Genomic DNA, 22978 nt, shown 5'->3' with positions numbered 1-22978 from the left:
TACCTGATATTATTAGAATACGCAAATTTATTAGTTCTCAACTCAGATAAAAATTCTATCAATCCAGAAAACAACTTCCACTCCATGCTTCCACAAATCTTTTCTAGAAAATAAAGCAGCCACAACTTCATTCTACAATATTACTATCTAACACAATTACGTAATGTTACAGTGTTATGCACTGCTGCTGCAACTTCCAGCTGCGTTAAAGCCAGAATATCTACAACTGAGTAGTAATGTAGTTCTCACAGAAGTTCTAACAAGATTTCTATTTTTAGAATAAGGGCAAGCAAGAAAAAACAACTAGTTGTCTTATTCTTCTAAGGTTTGACCTTCTTCTCGCGCAAAAATAGGATAACTTCACTAGGTATAGAAGTGTTACAACGAAAAAGATGTGACAGAAAGAAATTGTATGGCAAAAGTGTACAAAATGCAACAGCGTTCAAAAATGACCACTTGGTGTTTATACGTATTAGCCTAAATACTCCACAAACTAAAAATGTTACTTAAAAATTTATCCCATCAATGTAAATTTCAATAACAATTATTAAAAGTTGTGGAAGCTCAAAGTCCAGGTTTTAAAACAGACGAAACACCAATCACTTGAAAATGAAAAACTGTCAAAATTGACCGCTTGGTACTTCCAGTGTTAAACATCATTACATTAAAAAGATGCAATCTTAGGATTTTAAAGTTCTAATGCAAATAGAAATTACCTTCGGTCTCACTTAATTCAAACCGATTTCAGTGAGAATTATACTTACAAACTGCTAAATGAAATTCAGTTTGTTTAATGGGAATCTAAATCATCAACACTGTATACTTCAGTAGTATTCAATGAAACCATGTCACACAAAGCAGCCGGTGCTGATGCTAGGCAAGATGTTGATTCTACCGCGTATGTGGTTATTTCGAATTACCTGTGTCATGTTAAATATGCAATGGTAGTGTTTAAATAGTCGCATTTTAAACCATTTTTTAAAAGCTTATTCTGCAGTTCAGATCAGTACATTGGAATATCAGTCAGATGCGTACATGGAATGGGTGGATATTTGAAAAGGAAAGTAATGGAAAAGATAGTCCCAAAAAACATTGAAATTAACATTTCAAAAAAGTTTGCTCAAGGTACCCAGGAGTTGTGTCCAAACATCAATGTATTATTTGTTTCAAAAAAAGAAACAAAATTTAAAATCTCTAAACTGGATAAAAAGCGGAACCCACCGAGGATTGCAGTGCATTGCAGAATTGCAAATAAAGTGTTTTTCTTTTGTTGAGTGAATGAAGTGAAATGAAGTTTTTGTTCTGTCAAAAGCAAGAAATGATAAAGATTTTGCGATTGGAGTTTTGATTGAATTAAAATAATTAGCAGAACTTATGGGCTTGTAATAAATAAAATAGCTGGTGAATATGAAATACAAAGTCAAAAAAAAATCAAATGGTTTGTGTTTAATTTATAAAATAGAACCAGATCATGACACGTATGGACAAAGACAACATCGTTAACCCGCTGAAAGATGTGTACAACAAGCAACTACCTTTAACTGAAAACACTTTTTTTTTTCAACCATGTACAAAACAAATCGTACTGCATTTATTATCTTGAAAATTATTTCTTTTATTCTGTCAGTCGTGTTAGAATTGATGTATGGTCAAAACAGTGCCAGAAGTGCTTTTATGAGCCTTCATTTCATATGGGAACTATTTTGAGCTGATTTTATCGCATGTTTGAAATGTAGAAAGCTATGTTAATTGATCTCTTGGTTATTTTCTATGTTTTATGTTACCACAGCCAATCTTCCTCCAACTCTTGCAAAGACTCAAGTTACTAGTGTTAGAAAACATTTGAAAATGCAGTTACTGAACTTGTTGCGACACCAAGCATCTGTTGAATTTCATCCGCAGGTGAGTTGGGTTGGATGTTTTAAAAAATGAACTAAAACAAACTTTGATTAAATTTTTGGCTTTTTCTTGTAATCTTTTTAGTCATTTTGTGTGATATAGATGTCTGAGAACAAGTAGCATTTGTATCTCAAGATTATTGAAATACATCTATATGTGATATAGGCTAAGCTCGCTGGTTTTATATTTTTGCAAAGCAGACCCAAGGTGTGATTTATATACTGATTATGTGAGTAGTGAAATGCATAAATTGAAAACACACTCGTACATAAATAACACTGTGCAACACAAAAAAAACTTCAATAGAGCAAAGAGGTGTTTTTGGATATTTCTAGTGCGCTAAACACGAATATAAACTCCATTTTTTCCCATCACCCTCCATTTTTTTGTAATTTTTATTTTAAAATTTCACAAAAAATGAGCGTATTTGCCTTATTGCAGGTACTACCTTGTAACATTTGAAAAATCATATTTGCATAGTTTCACTTTGATCTTACGTTTTTGTGCCGAAATGATTGCTGAAGTTAAGATCCAACACTTACTGCGTTGATGTTTGAGTTATAAAGCACAGTTTTTGGTAGGGTTAACTGTATAGCCTATACATTCTGCTTGATTAACCATATAAAATAGGTCTAAACAACGGCGTTCTTGCAAAAACAAAGCTGATACTGTTTGCTATGTCTGCGGTGAAGTAACTTTCAATAAACACAGAATAAATATAAGCAATAAAATCGAACGTTTGTATCATGCATACTTCGGATGTGCAGTTGGTGACCAAGACAAATATTAGGTTCCACATTTTTGTTGCTTAGACTGCAGTACGAAACTTGCAAATGGTTTGCTGGAAAAATCGTGTCTATGGGATTTGCTGTACCAATGGTATGGAGAGAGCAGAAAGACCACATCACGAACTGTTATTTCTGCCTCACCAAAACAGAAGGGTATAACCAGAAATTTAAAAAAGACATTGCGTACCCTAATCTACCATCTGCTATTCGTCCGGTTCTACACTCTGTGGAATCGCTGATACCATGTAGCCTCCCAGTGATAAGCGATGAATTTGCTGAAAGGTTTGAAGACTCAAACAATGAGTTTGAACCTTTTGTGAGTGAAAGAAGACCACATTTTACATTCACAATTTTACCGCTAGTTAATTTGCTTCCATATTTCATCCATAGCGTACAGATTAGTGATCTAAAAATAATTGTGCTTTTTTGAAAAGACTATTTAATTGTTTTGAATTAAGTTCAATTCCACTGCTTGCTGTACTTGTAAAAATATTCAAAGTATAAGACTATATGCAAATCTGTAAGGGTATTTGGTTACCGAAAGTAACAGTGCTCACTGGCCATTGAAAATGAAATGCGTTTGTTAACAATGCCTGGTTAAAGTTATCGAAAAAGCGTTTGTTACATTACAACTCACATAATGTTTTAGTGCACACGGACACGTACAAGTGCAATGTTATATCTGTATTGCACCATAGCGTTTCGTACACGGTGTTGACGAAGCTAGGAAATCAGGTAACGTCACAGAAGTTTTAAAAAATACTTTTTTGCAAAAATGAAAGCGCAAGGGATAAAGAAGTCGTCATATACTTTCGTATGTAATATTAAGATTTGGGCAGTTCTCTGTTTCTGTTAGCCATGGGTAACAATGAAGCAAACTCTATATGTTGCCGCTCTAATTTATTAATTAAAATGCTTCTTGTTATGGCGTTCTCGGTAAGTCTTTATTTGTTTTGCTAATGGTTAGTAAAAACAAAGAGATGACCGCTATTGGTACCATCAACTGAAGTTTTCGTTAGAGAAGGGGAAATGAACTTTTGAGCAAGTATCCACCTGCTGTTCGTCAGTCAAGGGCAGCGGGACAGATATCCACGTTAAGTAAATTACTCGGGCGCTGGTAGTATTATAATTAAGATGACAATACCAAAATAATGTAATTGTAATCAACATATGCAACCAGTGCAGCAATAGATACAGATATTAGTTAATAAGAATGAATAAGCACAATGATTGCTAACAAACACATAATCGTATGACAAATTGTGACCTATCGACTATCGTATCCAGTTCTATTTTGTTTGTTTTCCTTTGCTTTTATCGACATGGTAATTTTGTTCAGATGCAGTGTTGTTGTCCAAGGGCTTGATAGATGCTCATGTCACAAAGGTGTAGAGCCTTCCAGTACTGCGATACATTCAATGTATTGTGTTTATTATTTTTACTGAAAAATATTTTTCAATGCGAAATGATGATGCAAGGTCTATTAGCGAATATGAGCCACTGAACGCTTTGTGCAGGTAACTTTTTAATTGCATTCCCGCCCAGGCATTGTTGGTAGTACCAATGTAGTTTCAATTCCCGCTGGACATGGGGGAGATAAGAAAAATGCTTCCTTGTTGTCATTAAAGCGTTTTAGAAAATACATTATAATACAGACAGACATACACAATACAGCTGAGCTACCAATGTGATCTCATAGACGAGCAAATGGAAAAAACCAAAAAAAAATCGTGCCATAAGCTCCTAGAACACGGGCGTAAGCGTCTAGAGTAGTATAGGACTCCACTAGTCATGACATTTTCGCCTCAGCTGAAACCCATAAACCGTACAGCTAAATATCTACGAGGTATTCTCAATGTTGATCTTAAACTCATAGCTATCTTTCCAAACCAACCTCTGATAGCTTACCGACAACCTCCCAACCTCAGAAATCTCCCGACGTTGAGCAAATTACCCAACACATCTGAAGAAGTGGGAACCTTCCCCTACCAACACACCAGATGTCAACTGTGTCCGTACATCCACACAACTGACCAAGTAGTCGACCCGAACGGATTTACGCATCGCATCAGTAGAAGATTTCAATGCAAAGGCATTAACGTCATCTATGCCATCTGCTGTCACTGCTGCCCCAAAGCAATTTACGTGGGAGAAACAGAATCAATCTTGTGGAGGAAACGATTCATGGGTCACAGAAGTGATATTTGTCATGAACACAACCATAAACCAGTAGCTGAACATTTTAACTCACCGGGCCATAACATCAACGACTTACGGATCACCGTATTACGAAAATTAATTTCTAAAAGCCGCCTTAATCGCAGAATTGAGGAACAGCGCACCATTCACTTTTTTAATTGTGTTAATGACGGCCTTAACAGACATACCGGTTTTATGGGCTTTTATAAATAAATATTCATTATGTTTGACTTTTATACATATTTAATCTCGTTTTCCTTTCATTTACCAATTTATTTTATTTTATTTCGTTATGCCATCAAGTATTTTGTGATTGCGTGTTGTAGATATGTTGTCACAATTGCGATTGTTGTTTCTAAGCAGACCTTTACCTGGCAATTTTGAAATATTTTTAGCCATTTCGCAGTACACCTGAAGATGCAAGCTTATTCTTGGGAAAGTTTTTGTCGAAAAAATATAAAGTTAACCTTCATAGTGCCAAACTATATCTTGTTTCTTATTTTACTTTAAAATTCCATTGACACAGTTCAAACAACATCAACAAAATACATTTTGCTGCATGTTAGAGTTGAAAGGAAGTACGGATTGTTTTTAACCAGCAAAATTATTTTAACTGCTAAAGGTGGTGTTGCAACATATCAGCACATTATCTTTAACACTATTCATTACATTCCTTCTAACTCAATATGGCAACACTTTGACCAATTTGTTAATTTTAGTTTATCTAGTAATTAATTACATTATATTATATAGTAATAAAATGAAATAAGTAAAACAAAAGGTGAATTAATCAACAGGATATCACAATTACATATTTACTCAACATTAACAAGGTAATGGTACATACAGATGTTGGGTGCGATACAGCAATGCTAGTAGCCAAGTTTGATTTGATCAGTATTTGTGTTAAGCAATTAATGAGTAATTCCAATCGAAACAATTTAATAAAATTTAAAGAAATCAAACCGAAACCTAATTTGTGAATCAAAACCGATTGGGCAACCTTTTGTTACTTTTATTTTTCTAATAACTATAGAACAAATCTGAACATTTTCCAAATCTTTCTTGCAGATTACTAATCTCCTGTATGATCTGGGTGCAACTTCAGCTGAAGTATCACGAAATGTACCTAAAACTAATCTGATTTCGAAAGAAAAAAGGTCATCATCTAAAAAGCGTGCACCAGTTGATGATAAGCATGATGATCAAAGGGAATATGTCATTACAAAGAAGCCAAAAATAGACGTTGGTTTATTTTTGCATAAGATGTGGTTATAGTTACCTAGATAAAAATTTGTGTAGTATGTTGTTATTATATTTAATATAGTGGTACATTACTATGTCTTATGTTTGATAAAATCAGAAACTCGTCTACTGTGTTTTATACTAGGTACTTGTACAGTAATTTTGAATGTAACTTTATTTTGGTGTTGATTTTTGAAGTCTAATTTTCGTAATCTTTAGTTTAGTTGTCTACATGAATGCAAGCCTTTGCTACTCCAAAATCTGACTTTGGTTAGGGTTATTTTGAAATTACGTTAATCATGATTTCGAGATTTGTAATACAGACCATATATGCTGGCCGCAAAAAATCTTTTTCAAAAGATAGCTGACCACAGAAAAGTTTTTTTAGGACAATTTGTAGACATCGATAATGTTTTATTATTGTTTTACCATTTTTATTTGATTAAATAAATTATTCTTCCTTTAGTTAACAGATGAATACGATGTCGATGATGATGACGATGATGATGATGATGAAACAGCAAATTCAACCAACCCTGTTTACCATTTGCCTCATAGTTCTGCAATTGACATAACAGCTGATGAATTAGTGCCATTGTTAACTGCTGAGAACGTGGCAAATTTGGTTTTGTTAAGCATGGTATGCATTTGTGAAAACATTTATTGCAGTTGAGTTGGGCATAATGTAGAATTTCTGTTACATAGCCATAATGCAGACATCAATACAATATCATACATTCAAGAAACAGTCTTAATAATATATTAAAAGGCAAATTAATTATCCATGCGATTGAACCTTAAACATTACAAAATTTTCTTCCTTCCTATAGCTACTCACAGATCTCAGAACAAAATTAGTGCGTTCCACACAAAGCCCATACTGCATCTTTAAAAATTAGCTGGGAACAACACACCAAAGTACCTTTAGCGACTACAATTACACAACAGCAGCTACAATGAATAGACCACCAGATACACTACTCTTTTGGTCCTATCTATGTCAAATGCTTTCTTCGCAAGACACTTCTGCAAGGTCAATGAATAAGAGAAAGCTAAGACTAACTGTTTTCTCCCACTATTCGCATGAAGTTCTATCAGTGCTGACATTTAAATCGTGTAGCAATAACAGTTGAAGAGTATATTTCTTGCATGTCCAAATGGCTTCATTCAGGATATCATAAATTTTTTTAGTATATTTACTTTTGTCTTCATTTCCTGCTTATATTTTTATCATTAGTCCCTTCAAACTTGAATTTTTATTGAGTAAATGTTTGGTATGTTAGTAACATTTTTTAAAAACATATGTCCACAAAAACATCTAAACCAAAAATTTGGAAAAATATGATAGCGGTTATATATGGGGTTTTTGAATATATGGGACAATTCACTCCCAGTCAATTTCTTTGGTACTTTTGTGTAAAATATTTTATGCTTAGAATAGTTTAAAAATTCCTTATAAGATTCACAGAAGAACGCTATTGTATGAAAAAAAAACGGGTTTATTACTGTCATTTACAATCAGAAGTAATTAATTTATGAAAACAAATTTCCCACTGATGTCAATTTTAAACACCAACATGCCATTTTCTAGAATAGTTATGTTGCTGGTGTGATCCAGGAAAATATTGTAACACATCAGAAACAAGAACTGAAATTTTTTTTGTCTTGCGCAAAGCTTGCAATGACCTCTTTTAGAATACGGAACTGTGGAGGGTTGATGCAAACTTAGGTCAGAAAACGACAGCCTGGATGTTGGAATGCTTGAAGTACTTGAACGTTTTTGACTTGAGAACAGCCCAATCAAGTCCATAGGAACTTCATGCTTAATTTCCTTGAAGGATTTTACTCTCCTCCAGTTTGGGAAATATTTTCCTTCGGGCTTGGCAAAAGATCGAAAAGAAATGTCTAGATCTCTTTTGTTTACTAGCCGTCTATATTAGGGTTGCCAAACGTCCGGATTTCCCCGGACATGTCCGGAATTTTTTTTGAGTTGTTTGTTGCGTTACGGGTAATAATTTCATTGTTACGTCATAAACGACAATAGAGCGCTCTATTTGGGATACAATGATACATGGATGAGTGGAGCTGGGCTAGTAGCTGAAGGCCTTACATCTTGGTCGATATTGCAAAATTTAGAACATGTCTGAAACGATAAGAGCGTATATTCGCTGAAGAAAATTATAAAGCAGTGAAAGCAGTAAAAAATAGCTCAACAAGAAGTCTGTTGCAGACCAAATGAGAATACCAAGGAAATTGTCGTTTGTTTAATGCTAAATGATTTCGAAGTGAGGCGCGGGTTTTGTTCGCACCGTCAAGGTAAGCGTTCGCCTCTCCATAAGTTTTAGAACCCCTGTTCTAGTTGAAGATGCGAGCTGAATATGTTAAGTGCTAAAATTTAATTTTGTTATTGTTTTACTGTAGAATATGGCTAAGCGAAAATGTAAATTCACGGATGAAATGCAAGCAAAACATCCATGCTTCAGCAGAGTGTTTAGTTTGCAAACCGGGAACATACATCTCAGTTTCACACAGACAGACAATGTGTTCATACCTCATTTTACCGCTAGTGGAAGAGTGTCCGGATTTTAGGCCAAACAGTCAGATCAGTTAGGCTGAAAATATAAATTTCATTGTTACATAAAACGATTACTATATAGTTTAGGACGTGACATTGGTTTCTCTTCAAAGCAAACTTAAAATAAAATTGACTTCACAAAAATGAAATGTTGAAGACAAGAGATCACAACAAAACAGTTCATAACAGTAGGTTGAGTATCTTAATGAAAGAAGTGCTGAGTTGTAGTCCGCCATCCATCTAAAAGTGTTTTCACACCACCACCTAGGGTGTAATATCACAGTTAAGCATAATGTCTAAAGCATGAAAACAGTTGAGAAAGATGATTTGGCTACCCTATTGTATTAGTGCCATTGGCCCAGGATAATAAGAAACCTGAACTTTGCTCGACCATTGAAATGTATGCGGGACCATTCTCCCTACCAACCATATGTTTTGCAGGCTACATGACGTCCTTTGTGTCGGGTGATAAGCTCAGCCACGGTAGAGTTAACTGTCATATCTGTGCAATATCTAATGCGGCAACGTTAGTAAATGTTTTTTTTCACATCTTGTTACCTTGAGACAACAACAAGATTTCCATTAACGTACATTTAAAAATATTCTACAAATACAAGTTATGTTAACACTAGTTATGTAATTATGTAATTTTTTGGAGTATGTCCAGCTCTAGTTGTATTTTGCCACTATTTAGAAAATAACATTGCAATACAAAATTTTTCAGTTTTCAGATTTTTACAGTGTTCAAACAAGTATTAAAATAATTGTAAATCCTTGCAGGTAATGTTGCCAGATAAGATACCAGACGCCTTTCAAGCATCTTACACACCCATAGAGTCTGCAGGTACCATGGAACAAATAATGCATTTAGCAAGACTACTATCTACTCAGATGACTGCTGTCGGAATTGGATCAGGAGTACAATATGCAGCTGAAATGGTATGCTAGAAAATAACCTACTCACTTAACCTTCAGAGACCAACGTTCCTAAAATGAGAACAGCAGTTCAGTGAAACAAAAACTTTTTACTGAAGTGAATGTATGATGCTTATTTTATATGTCAGATTATAGAAGAACTATTTTTTTTTCCATTAAAGATGACAGTGTTTTTTCAAACTTTTTTCTGTACATAAAAAAGTGTAAAAGATACCAATTTTTTAGTTGTCAAATATAACATTATTTTTAGAGATCTATAAAATGTACTCTTATCAAACAAACGTTTTTAGCAAGAATCCATAATAAAGACTATTTCCATTCTAGTGAAATATTCATTGGTTTATCCGGCAACTAAAAGACTTTCTATAGCATAGGTGTCAAACTCCCGGCCCGCGGGCCACATATGGCCCGCTTTACAATAAAACTTGGCCCGTAATGCTATTTTATACATTGAACTATTTCCGGCCCGCGAGATCATTGTGCAGTATAACTTACTTTTTTCAAGCAAGAAACAAGATTATAACAAATCGCACAATACATGCAGCAGCACAACAGTTGCCTCATCATACGATAGAATAAATCGATTTATTCCCAGCCAAAAAAAAAACCGTCAAAAAAAACAAAAATTTGGTGCTCTTTCGCTGACTGTTCCAATTCATATACTCGTGTCACGAAACGTTCAATCAAGTTTTATCCTTACGGCCCGCGGCGTTAAATAAGTTTTGAGTTTTGGCCCCTGGTGCGATTGAGTTTGACACCCCTGCTCTATAGTATGATAAACTTGATAACGATCCTACTGACGTTTTTAAAAAAGAACTGAAACACTTCTTTCTAGTTTACCTAGTACAGACGTCAATCTTCTAGACGCCATACATGAGGACCCACGCATTGCACCATTTGATTTGTTACCCAAAATTATTAAAACCAATATCCCTGGCCAGCCTATTGTTTCTGGCAACGACACACTCACAGAGATGATATCTGGCTATGTAGAAGTTGTCTTAAAACCATCTGGAAGCACATATTGCACAATCATCTGGAAGCAACAGCTACAACCAAGACACCACTGATTTTCTCAAAACAATTGAATCGGTGGGTGATTTACCTGATGACACCATCCATGCAACCATGGATGTGAAATCACTATATATGAACATTCCTCATGAAGCCGATCTACAGGCCATATTCGTCTTGAACCAAATTTAACATAATTACCTCATTTTTGAAAACATCATCTCTCTTCAAAAGAAAAGTACAGCTATGGGAACTTCATGACACCCCTGTACGCCAATATTTTTATGGCTCGACTCTAAGAGGATGTTATATTCAATTTCCCTCTGAATCCTCTCCTTTATTTACGATATATTGACGACATATTCATGATCTGGACTCACGGTTACGACAATCTTGTCCAATTTTCGGAGGCCCTCAACTCTAGACATTCTGGTATCCAGTTGACATTGGAATGGTCCAAAACGGAAGTCCACTTCTTTGACAACCAGGTGACGTTAATCCAGATTAAAGTAAAGACCTCACTTATCGTAAGCTTCAGATTCTTTTACTTACCTACACCCTAACAGCTCACACCCCCTTCATGTATGTAAATCTATCGTTTACAATCAAACATTAAGATACTGCCACATTTGCTCTTCTATTTCAGATCGAGACAATAACTAAGCAAATTACACTGGGAATTTGCGAAGCTCAGCTACCAAAACGATCTCGTAGACGAGCAAATTGAAAAAGCTAAAAAGAAACCACACCATAAGCTAAGAATACGAATGTAAGCCTTAAGAGTCGTATAGGACTCCACTCGTCCTGACATTCTGTCCACAACTGAGACCCATAAAGCGGAAAATAAAGATTTACAGGGTATTTCCAATTTCCAGGGTATTTCCAAACCAACCTCTGATAGCTTACCGACAACCTCCCAGCCTCAGAAATCTCCCGACGTTGAGCAAATTACCCAACACATCTGAAGAAGTGGGAACCTTCCCCTACCAACACACCAGATGTCGTGTGTGTCCTTACATCTGCAAGTAGTCAGACCAAATCAATTTACACATCACATCAGTAGAAGATTTCAATGCAACAGCACTAATTTCATCTATGCCATCTTCTTTAGACGCTGCCCCAAGGCAGTTTACGTGGGAGAAACAGAATCAATCTTGTGGAAACGATTCATGGGTCACAGAAGTGATTTTTGTCATAAATATAACCATAAACCAGTAGCTGAACATTTCAACTCACCGGGCCATTACATCAACGACTTATGGATCACCGTATTACAAAAATTAAGTTCTAATATCCGCCTTGATCGCAAAATTGAAGAATAGTTCCTTTATTGCATTAATGACGGCTTTAGCAGAGACGCCGGTTTTATGGGATTTTATAAATAAATACTCATTATTTGACTTTAATACGGCTTTATTCCCATTGTTTTTTCATTTACCAATTTATTTTATTTTATTTCGTTACGTTATTAAGTATTTTGTGATTGTCACAATTGCGATTGTTATTTCCAAGCAGACCTGTATCTAGCAATTTTGAAATATTTTTTCCATTTCGCAGTACACCTGTAGAAGCAAAATTTTCAACTCGTGTTGAAAAATATAAAGTTAACCTTCAGAATTCATTTTAAATTATTCATTGTTTCAGTTTTTTACAAAATTTTGTGAAATAATGCACACATGGTGAAATACTTTAAATACACGTTAAGTGTTTTGATATTTTTACTGAACTTGCGATAAGATGGGAGCGAATAACATTGTGAAAACCATTTCTTTTAACAAATTTTCTTTAACACTAGAACGACCAAGCGTGTCAATTGACACATTTCAAGTATTTAAAATCTTGTATCTCCGCCGGGCATCACCTTTTTCTGCTGAAACGTCTTGACAATTATTTGTTTCTTACAACCCTCAGTTTTTCTGACTTTTGGGATTTTTACGATTGAAATGGCGAATTTAAGCATTTATTTACCTAGAACGTCCAACTATATCAATTGACACACACAGCTTAAAGTTTCACATTTTGAATGTGAAGGAAGGTTTGATTGCAGTCTACAGAATCATAAAAGCATGAGAAAATGACGCAACATGATAATCAGCATTGTCTAAAAAGGTGTAATTGTACTTGTGGGTCACAGTAGGATTGGGATAACTTTCTCTCCAACGTCCTACTTCACTGAAGAATTTTGGACTTAGTCAGCGATTTTATTCGAGAGTAGCACGTACTTGCGACCAGTGGGCCTTTAGAAGGAGAACATTCAGGGAAGGCTGTACCACAAGGATGTTTTTCTCACTTAATAAATGAACGAATTTTGGTTTAGGTGGATTATGCGTCAATTGACGCACTTAGTCGTTCTAGGTAGTTCGAAAGCACGGTTGTTCTAGTTTTAAGATTATTGCTTGTTATGATATAGATCACTGCACAGGTTTTGTAGCTCTTTTCCACAATTAACAGGGCTTAATCTGGCTTATTTTTCTATACAAGTGCGCATCTTGCAACACTGATTCGAGATGGTGATTGATCCAACCTGATATTTAAAATGTAGAAAAAACCTTAAATATTAGTTTATTTATGAATTTCCCTGAATTTCCCTCCTAATAACCAGATACATTTGTATGAGCATTTTTTAATATTTTTTATGATATCCAAAAGACACAGATATAAATAAACAGTTTTTGATGCACTGTAGAAGAACTGTTATTTTTTGCACTAAACCAGGTGCATTTAGAATGTAATTGATTTAAATGCTATACAGAGTTAATCATAGCATAGGTAATTAGTCATGGCTATGTTTTGCTCATGGTGCAAGGTGCAAGTTCAAGTAACTCAGAAAATAACTTGATTGGTAAATTTTGCAATGGAATTTTTGGGAATGTGAAAAAATTTGCTTTGCAATAATGTAATCAAGCATTACTGGACGAAGATGTATGAAAATTAAAATATACCATTCATCCTTAATGTGGAAATATAAATGCTTTGCGTAAATTATAGTGATGCTAAAGTATAAAAAGTAATAAAAATTTTAATAGTTCTTGTTTTGTGTAATTGTTAAGGGACAATATTGGTTCCAATTCTAATTTTTATTTGAGCAAATGATATTTAGCAAATGCTTTTTTCAGAATTTCTGCTGTACTTACGTTGATTTTTATTGTTGCAGCAAGCTGAGAAAGAAGAAAAAAAACGTTTGCAAAATGAAAAAGAGTTAATGACGAAAGAGAAAAACATGGCATCTGTTCCTATACAAACCCTAATTGGTAAATATTATCATATGATATACTGTAATAAGTTTTTTCCTGTACTGAGAAAAGTCTTTGCACGACTTTAATTTGGTAATAAATCCTCATCGCTCGAGCCCCGGTTTAAGCTAGCCTTTATGCAAGTTACCATGGACACCCCATTTTTTGTTGGAAATGTGAACTGCCTGAATTTGGAAATGTTCACAAAGAGCGCTGAATAGGAGCAAGCGTTGTTAATGCCTTGCTCAAGGCCATTTCAATGATAGTACCTCTTTATTTTGAACACTAGTCGCATCATTATAAGCCCTATGCTGTTATCACTTGGCTACCAAACCAAGGTTTGTTTGTGAGTGTACATTTTATCAATACAATAGTCAAATGCTCACAAATGTTCCTCTTGCAGATAAGCTGAAGGGAAATTCTTGTAATTTTTATTTAAGTTGTTTATTGCCAATTTTTAAATTCGCCATATTGCACTGGTGCAAAAAAAAGTAGTTTTGTCTTAATTTGGTCTTCAGACTGCCACTTGCCAACTTAAATAATAATCCACTGGCAATCAGTTTTACGTTACTGGTTTGTTCACAGTCATTTAAAACATGAAAACAGAAAACCATTTCACAAAACTACAGAAATGACATTACTGCAAAAAACCTTAATTCAGAAAAAAACTTACAAAAGGTTAAAAGTCATTTTGATCTCATTGCATCAGTTTACAGTCATTCACCAAGTACGTTGCTGAGTCACAGTTACACAAGAAAGCACTCTTACTTTCAGTGAAATAAAACGTGATGTGACAGTCAACTGCCAAAATAGCGCACCACTCTTGAAAAATAAACAACTAGACAACTCGTGCTAGTTATTATATCATGCCTTGATTGGTGTTGCATCATACTTTTTCATTATACATCCGTTGTCTTGATACTGTTCTACGGTATCAATAAATGACATTGAGTCATGAAATTTTTTATTATTTCATCCCGAGACAGTCCAGTTTCGTCAAGTGTACCGATCTAATTATATTGTACATCCATATGATAACGTGAGTACCAAGCAAGTGAAAATTGACAAAAAAGGAAACAAAACGCTAGTAATTCTGGTGTGAAACTAGCCTAAAACTGTGTAAAGACAATGCATCTGTTGCATAATAAGAAAAATATAATGCAACCCCTATCAAAGCATGATGTAGTAACTAGTATGGTATGTCAGGTTGGTGAATTTTCAGGGTTGGTCTGTAGAAGAAAATAGAAAATATGCCCCGAGTTGTGTAATCTATTTCATGGTATCATGTAATCTCTATCTTTGGAATGATGCAAGTTTTGCATGACAATCTCATCGCCTGAGGTCCGGTTACCGAGCTAGCCTATGTGCAAGTTTTCATTGACACACTACACACATATATTTTTTAAAGTTTTATATGCATTGCAAAAATTTGGAACTGTTCATCAGGTCCAAGGTGCACTGAACACGAGCAAGGGCTGTTAATGCTTTGCCAAAGAGTACAACAACAGTTTTGTTACTGGATATTGAACAGGAGCCTCACTATTGCAAGTTCATCATTTTAAACACCTTGCTGCCAAGGAGCCATGTATATGTAGAACTATGTATGTTTTCTATCTTGAATTTGCACGTGTATTTTCGACATGTTGTATATGTCACGTAACATTGTGTCAAGGTCACAAAGCAAGTCCAACGGAAAAGTTACTTAATTTTTTGGTGTTTTTTCGGGTACTACAAACGTTGGTGTTTGTAATGGATAGTTCTGTACACTATGTTTAGGTGGCACTACAATTAAGGATGAAACTTCACAAGTGGAGAAATTAGAAAAATCAGAGTATGTGGAACCTGTTCCACATATGATTCCCAGCAGAAGTTTGCAGCGTCGTATGCAGGTTTGTGTTGAGTGATTCCTAAGAATTTATTGAATGATATAATTTAAAAAAAAATATTGTAAAAAAGTTGTATAACTATATCCAAAACTTTTTGAGTATCTATGACACAATTAAAAATACTTTATGCTACAACAATTGTGAATTATTATTTCATAGGCCCTTATCATCGTAGTGAAATAAGGTATTGGAATTCTTGAGTTTGATGTGTATTGCAATTTCTTTCACATCTATTATGTGGTCATCGTTTGTTGCATAATAGAGTTTTTCAGTATATTGAAAGAAGCAATTTGCATTTCAGAAGCATAAACTTGTACTGAACAATATCAAATAACAATATAAAATGTGCAATTATTTAAAAGTGCCTGCTTTTATGACTAAATACGTGAAAAGAATGCTTTTAAACAAGTTTACTGTTAAACCAAAAAGATTTTATTAGTTCTTAAAGATTTTCGATTTAGGGAAATTCCAAAATTTACCGATTTTCGAGTTAAAAACTTTGAGGCTCATCAGTGCAGTCAATTTTTTTGCAACATTTTCTTTGGTTGATGCAGAATGGGATTAGTCTATAATAATGCTAATTCAGTATCAAAAACAAGAAAAACCAACTTCGCAGTTTTGTTGAAAAACTTTGAACCGTTTTAAGGGGTTTTAGGCCCATCCGAAGCCCTATCTTAAACAATGCAAAGTAACATTTTTCAATTTGAATTTGCTTCTAAACAAGCACGGTCACCTCGCTGAGTTTTTGTATCCGCCGAGATGTAGGATAAAAGGACTTAATGCTGTATTTTGAGCAAATTCTCATATCTGGAATTCTCACACCAAATGCTTCAACTTTGCAAACGCCATAACAACAACAAACCATCACAAATTAGGGCCACATGCGCACTGGACCGTAACCATTTATACCAGGGATGTCCAACCTTTTATTATAGTGGGCCGCATTGTCACTTGAAATAATTCAATGGGCCGCAGAACCTATTAAATTTCAAGGAATATGGGTACATAAAGTACATACTTTTGGAGTGAAAATGACTAGCGGGCCGCACAAAAATCTTAGGCGGGCTGCAGGTTGGACATACCTTTTCTGTACTGACGTCTTCCATGCGACCTTCGTTAAAATTGCCGTGTTGACGTTTCAAAACTGCTCAAAATGGTACCACAGACTCTTAAATACAGGAATGTTGATTTATAGAATTTATTGCTATGTATGCTATTTTATTTTTAATGCTTATGAATAGTCTATTACCGGGTCCAATGAGTGATTTTCGCTTTGGACGCTTTCATTGCTTATTTAGTTTCTACTACTATTTTCTGTATGATAGTAAAGACAAAAATATGAAGTCCTTGATGCTTATCCTACCGAACATCTTGTTTCGTCGCTTAATTCGGATAAAATCAGTCTTGACAAAAGTGGCTTGATGAAGTTTTGTTGTTTTAGGGGTTGCGGTTTATTTTTTCCTCAGATCTTTGTTTTTTTGCCAGCTGTTCAAAAAGGTTTCAGATCCCTGATTTATATTATTGTCTTAGTACTTAGAAATAGAGAAGAAGTTAAAATTATTGTTTATTGATGTAAGTGTCAATGATATTTTTATGATCGTTGTTGATTGATTTGAATGGCATTGTGACTATTTACTTCTTAAAATCTTACATTTCATTATAGGGTTTTCATTTAGCTGCTGTCACCAAACCACTCAGCATCGATGTGAAAGATAAAATTATAAAGACTGCTGTGTTACGTATTCTTCATGCAGAAAGTATGCTTAGAGCTGTAATACATTTTTTATTGTTATCAAATCAGCGTGGGCTATTGTTTTTTTGAATATGTACTTTATTTTAGAGAATGCTATTGCTGGTGGAATACAATGCAAGTGGCAGAAAATACTAACAAGTCTTGTTGCTCAATTTGGTGGAGATTTACACAGATGTAAGATGCGTTACAAACATCGTTGGCGATTAACTGATGTCTAACAGATTAACTTGTCGACTGACAATTGTATTGCCTACTGTACTTGTATCAAACTAATTTAAATTATTTAAACTATTTAAATTACCAAAATTTGTTTTACCAAATTTTCATAATGTCGTATGAATGTCAAACAATAAGTTTGGATTGATATACCACCATACATATATCAATGGCTAGTGATACTCCCTACTATATACACTGTCCTATAAACACTCCTGCATTTTTTCTTGCACCAAAAGTTTTGCATCATTGACCAATGGGCTGGTTACGAACACTGGAATCATATCCAATTTGTGTACCTATAAGTTCTTATTTGTTAGCCCAGCTAAAAGCTTCCATGCAATAGCAAATACATGCGTTTAACAGTTCCGACAAAATAGCTCGGACTAGTTTCACTGATTTTTTTCTTTGCTTATTCCTACTGAAAGCTAAAAGACCACAACTTTAGATAACACATATTTATCAAAAAGCTGAGACCTTTGCACATAAGCCATATGATCCTTTCTCATTTTTGATCCCATGTGTTTGTCTTAAAAAGGTATTTCTGCACCATTATATAGATTAATCTGATATAATCTTAACTCGTTTGGCCAGCAATTGTACACCTTGATTTCACTTAGTTATGTCTTGACATCATTTGCATTAGCAGACATAGCTAAACAACAATAGTTTGTGGACTGCAACTCAATATTACGTTTTATCACATTGGCTGCGGTTTAGTCGCAGGTTTTACATAAACTGAGTTTAATTATATATATATATTGGTAAGTGTGAAGCATTTTTAGAGCCAATGTCATATGTCAACCAAGAAAATCTAATTCATATGCAGCACTTGCCAACTTTATCTTGAGGGATGTGCGCAGTCGTTCAAAGCTTGCTTTTCAGTGGGTTTATGAAGAGTTTAATATTTACCTTGAAAACAGTCGTGGTTTAAATGACCACAGTGCCCAAGAAAATTATGATGCTTGTCTAACGTCACTGTTGCAAGGCTTGATAGACAAACAAGATTGTAAAGAAGGGTGAGTTTATTCAGTTAACATAACTACCACTTACTGGTAATTGCCACATTTTTCACAAAATAAGTACCTTCTTCAGCAAAGCATGTGATACTATGAATGTGAGGGCTGATTGTAGGTTGGAACTTTGTAAAGTAACACTGTTTTCTCCCCCTAACCATCAATTTTTTGTAAAGGTCTGCAAATACATATTTATTTGATTTTAAATGTTTACATTTTTATTTAGACTTTTTAACAAACTTGTTCTGCAAGCTCCTCTTTTGACTGATGGAGTTGTGGATATTGTACGGACATTCTGCGAAGATGAAAAAAAGGTTCATTCTGGAATATTACTGATACGTGAGTTAGTGTTGCATCGACCTCCTAAGCGTATGCAATTTTTACGACTGTTGTTGGATTTAACCACTTCAAATACAGAAAAGGTCAGTAGCATTGTGGTTGTGGTTTTATGGTAGTCTAAAAAATGCCATAACGCAACTAGTTTTGTTATACTTTTGTGATAGGTTAAGGACTTCTGAACCATATTATAGTTTTTACCCAATTTATTTCATTGATATTATCACATTAGCAATTACTACAAGCCAAAAAACTACTGATTGCAGAGCCTAAGGTCTGTACATAATTGTTTTAGTGTTTTTTTCTAAATTTTGGTCAATTTTGTTTTCTTTCATTATGTAGTAAAATTTTTAAAATTGCAATTACTTGAAAATTCTCCTTGGAGATCCCTGAAATTTTGCATGTGAACTTGGCTTGCCTGATACTATCTCATACTGGAATATGTGGAATATGGCAAAAATTACATATCTCTCAACATACTATTACATATGCTCAAAATCAAAAGTGGATTATTCAGCCTATAACACAAACTCCTTATTTTTTCGTGCCAATTTATATCCAAATGTCCTGCGCAACCTTGAACTTTCCAACGCACCAAATGCTAGATGTATTCCTATACCAGCGTAGGCCAACTACATGCGGCCCGCCGAGAAATTTTTTACGGCCTGCGAGCTTTCACAGTATTGATTCACAGATTTAATTTATTTTAATTAGAACAAGTATAGAATTTGGATAAAAAGTGTCAAAAATTTAATTCAAAGTTGTAGACAGCAGGGCCTATACCAGGGGTGGGCAAATGTATTCAATGGAAGAGCCATTTGCAGAAAACACAAGCACCAGAGAGCCTCAAAATTATTTCAATACAAAAACGGAAATTATGAAATTTCAGCAATAATAACAGAATTGTAATATTACAAAACGGTAATAATTAACACAACAATAATAATAACGGTAATAACAAATTAACAAGCACAATTTTTTTCAAAATCAGTCTTTTGTTTGATTTGCTAATCTCTGAAAATCTGGACGATTTTTTGTTAAAGCTGTGCGAATTACTTCTTCCAGGTGTTCATTTGTTAAGGTTGCACGCTGTTTTGATTTAATAAACTTCATTACAGAGAATAAAGATTCACAGCAATACGTTGTGCTAAATACAGAAATGAGTCTTGAACTGATTTTTTTTAGTTCTGGGTATTTACTCTCTGGAACCTGTCGCCAGAACTCAACCGTAGAGTAGCATTGGCTGAAACTTTTTAGAGCCATATCTTTTTGCATTTCAATCAGTTCCATTTCAACAGCAGATGTGTTTGTGACAAACGGTTGGCGAACTGGACAGCCATCACTGACGACATTAACACTGAATGGATTTACAAGGAATGCCAAGCATGGTTTTAGCTCCTGCAAATCTTCAAATCTGGCTTGGAAGTCCTGTAGTAGTTCTTGCAATTTATTTTTGTATTCCTCCGTTTTGTGATCTGAAATTGACTCTTAAGGAAAAGCATTCATTCTCATTTTGAAGTTAGGAAAGTGACAGAATGATTTTGTCATTATCTCTCTTTGAAACACTTGGATTTTTTTCTGGAAACTGAAAACCGTTTGCGCTAGGTCTGATATAAGCTTTTCAGAACCCTGAAGTGCCAAATTGAGATTTTGCAGATGCTTCATTACATCTGTGAGAAACATTAATTCTTGCATCCATGAATTATTCTTTAGTTGGGGGTACTTTTTTCCCTTTACTAGAAGGAATTCAATGATAGGGTTCAACAAATCAACAAATCTACTCAGCAGATTACTGGTCGCATGATTACTTGGGGCATCTTCCAACTCCAAATCTTCAACGAAGTTTCGAAACTGTCGATGGTTCTTCGCATTAACACGTATAAAATTTAAAATTTCGATGACAGTTTTTATGACATCTTCGTATTTGAAATATTTGGCTACAAGATGTTCGCGATGGATAATGCAATGTAAAGGGAAGAACTCTGGATAGTTAGGATCGGATTTCATCAGTCCAATTAATCCTTTATGTTTACCCACCATTGCTGGTGCACCATCAGTTGCGACGCTGACGAGTTTATTAAGTGGCACATTGGCTCTTGTTAAAGCTTCGTTGAGTGCATTTTTAATATCTATTCCACGAGTCGTTTCTCTTAATGCCACCAAGTTTAACAATTCTTCTTTAACAGTCATATCTGATGAAATGCATCGAACAAATATTGCTAGTTGAGGATTATCTTGAATATCGGTTGATTCATCAAGAGCTAAACTAAATGCAACTGATCTTTTCAAGTCATTTTGAACCGTAACTTTAATATCTGCACTGATCTGGGATATGTGCCTTTGTGTAGTTCGGCGTGAACATGGTATTTTTTCTATTAGCCGCTGAAGATTTTTCTTTTTAGGTTCCAAAACTGCCGCAACATCAGCTAAATTCTTTTTCACAAATTCACAATCGGAGTAGGGGTGTTTTACACGAGCAATATTCCAAGACATAACAAAAGAAGCTTCAGTCATTGCATCAGATTCCGTGCTGAATACCTTTATAAACCTCTGCTGACTTTTCAGCGCAGATTTCAACTCAGTTAACTTGCTTTTTCTTATATCTGATTTAGGTGGATAATTAATTGCTTGAAAAGTTCTCGTGATTAGTTTCATAGTGATGTTTCACATTGCTACCTTTGTTTTGGCTCAGTTTTGTATGGCAGATTAGACACAGAGGTTTATTTCCTTGACTAGTAAACGCATAGTTTTCTTCCCACTCTAGATTAAAACCTCTGTTTTCATCTTCACATTTTCGTTTTTTGCTAGCGTTAGTTGTCATCGTTTTCGTTTTGCAGTGTATTTATGTGGACTAAGCTGAGCTAAAGCTTACTGTCTTAGCAATGAATTTACGTTGACTTACAATTAACTAACTCTTCGGATTCTATGTCCAGTGTTACGTCATAAACGAAATGCTGGCCTAAATAAAGAAAAGCAAAAGAGAGAAACGTTCATTAACGGTACTCTTGGTAGCGTTTACAATTTTTTTGTAATTTTACGATTCGACTAGAAGAGCCACAAAAAACATGCCGGAGAGCCACAGTTTGCCCACGTCTGGCCTATACTGTTTCAACCTATCAGGTCTCGTCAGTACAACTGGGCTTCTTAAAGGCTCATATGTACCTAGTGTTCTGGACGTTTTTGTTTCCTTTAAATATTCCACAGTTTTCATGTTCTGTATCTTTTAAATTGGAAACCTAATACTGGCTATTGCGCAACACTCAGAAATTTGGCATAATGCAATAATTGCGACAGCATCATTGCATCCATTTGTTTGTTACCTTATAATTCTCTGTTACGTCATAATAGTAACAATTGTGGTAATAGTATTGGAAGTGGCCCGCAAGTTGTCACGTTTTGTAAAGTTGTCTGTAAGTCAAAAGTAGTTGGACCACGCTGTCCTATACTAAAAACAACACCAACAATGCTACCCCCTGATTGGTCTAAAAAGCTTTTTTAAAGCTCTATGTAAGAGTCTAACAACATCATAAATCTTATTCTTTCAAGCATTTGCCTCCTTAAAGGGCAATTAATTTGGCATATCTATTTATGTTTGATTTGGTAACTACCTTAACATTTTCAAAATAATTCGATTTACGAAGTTAAGTTGCTTAAACATTCAATGCTTGTCTTATCGGGTAGTACAGTAACGTATGTGGGTTAAAACACCTGGTATGTGTAAAACTGCTGTTTAAGTGTAAGAAATTGCCAGTGAACCTGTATCCCCGGCTTAACCCACATATACCACAGATGCGTTCGCTGTAAACTATAGAGTATAGACTGTACTGATTCTGTTTTTTCTAATTTTTACAACTATCTGCAGTTTTCTGGACTGTGTGACAC

At 34.8% G+C, this 22978-nt stretch overlaps 1 protein-coding gene and 1 long non-coding RNA gene across 2 annotated transcripts in view; both read left to right on the top strand.

The window, feature by feature from the left end:
• Positions 1 to 22978, top strand: part of LOC143461960 (symplekin-like) — an 82434-nt gene that overhangs the window by 24649 nt on the left and 34807 nt on the right. The window contains exons 8-17 of the mRNA XM_076959917.1: positions 1790 to 1902; positions 5958 to 6131; positions 6598 to 6771; positions 9487 to 9645; positions 13811 to 13907; positions 15666 to 15778; positions 17439 to 17532; positions 17616 to 17702; positions 18574 to 18763; positions 18987 to 19182. Coding sequence (XP_076816032.1) covers positions 1790 to 1902; positions 5958 to 6131; positions 6598 to 6771; positions 9487 to 9645; positions 13811 to 13907; positions 15666 to 15778; positions 17439 to 17532; positions 17616 to 17702; positions 18574 to 18763; positions 18987 to 19182 — 1397 coding nt within the window. The remainder of the gene's footprint in view (positions 1 to 1789; positions 1903 to 5957; positions 6132 to 6597; positions 6772 to 9486; positions 9646 to 13810; positions 13908 to 15665; positions 15779 to 17438; positions 17533 to 17615; positions 17703 to 18573; positions 18764 to 18986; positions 19183 to 22978) is intronic.
• On the top strand, positions 9658 to 13702 carry LOC143461962 (uncharacterized). Its single transcript, XR_013118111.1, has 3 exons — positions 9658 to 11425; positions 11532 to 11681; positions 11768 to 13702. It is a non-coding gene; the product is annotated as an uncharacterized LOC143461962 (long non-coding RNA).

The sequence above is a fragment of the Clavelina lepadiformis genome, chromosome 6, assembly GCF_947623445.1.
Source record: "Clavelina lepadiformis chromosome 6, kaClaLepa1.1, whole genome shotgun sequence".
NCBI classification, from domain to species: domain Eukaryota; kingdom Metazoa; phylum Chordata; class Ascidiacea; order Aplousobranchia; family Clavelinidae; genus Clavelina; species Clavelina lepadiformis.
The sequence above is the reverse complement of the archived record's forward strand: the minus strand, read 5'-3'. Positions and strand labels throughout refer to the sequence as shown.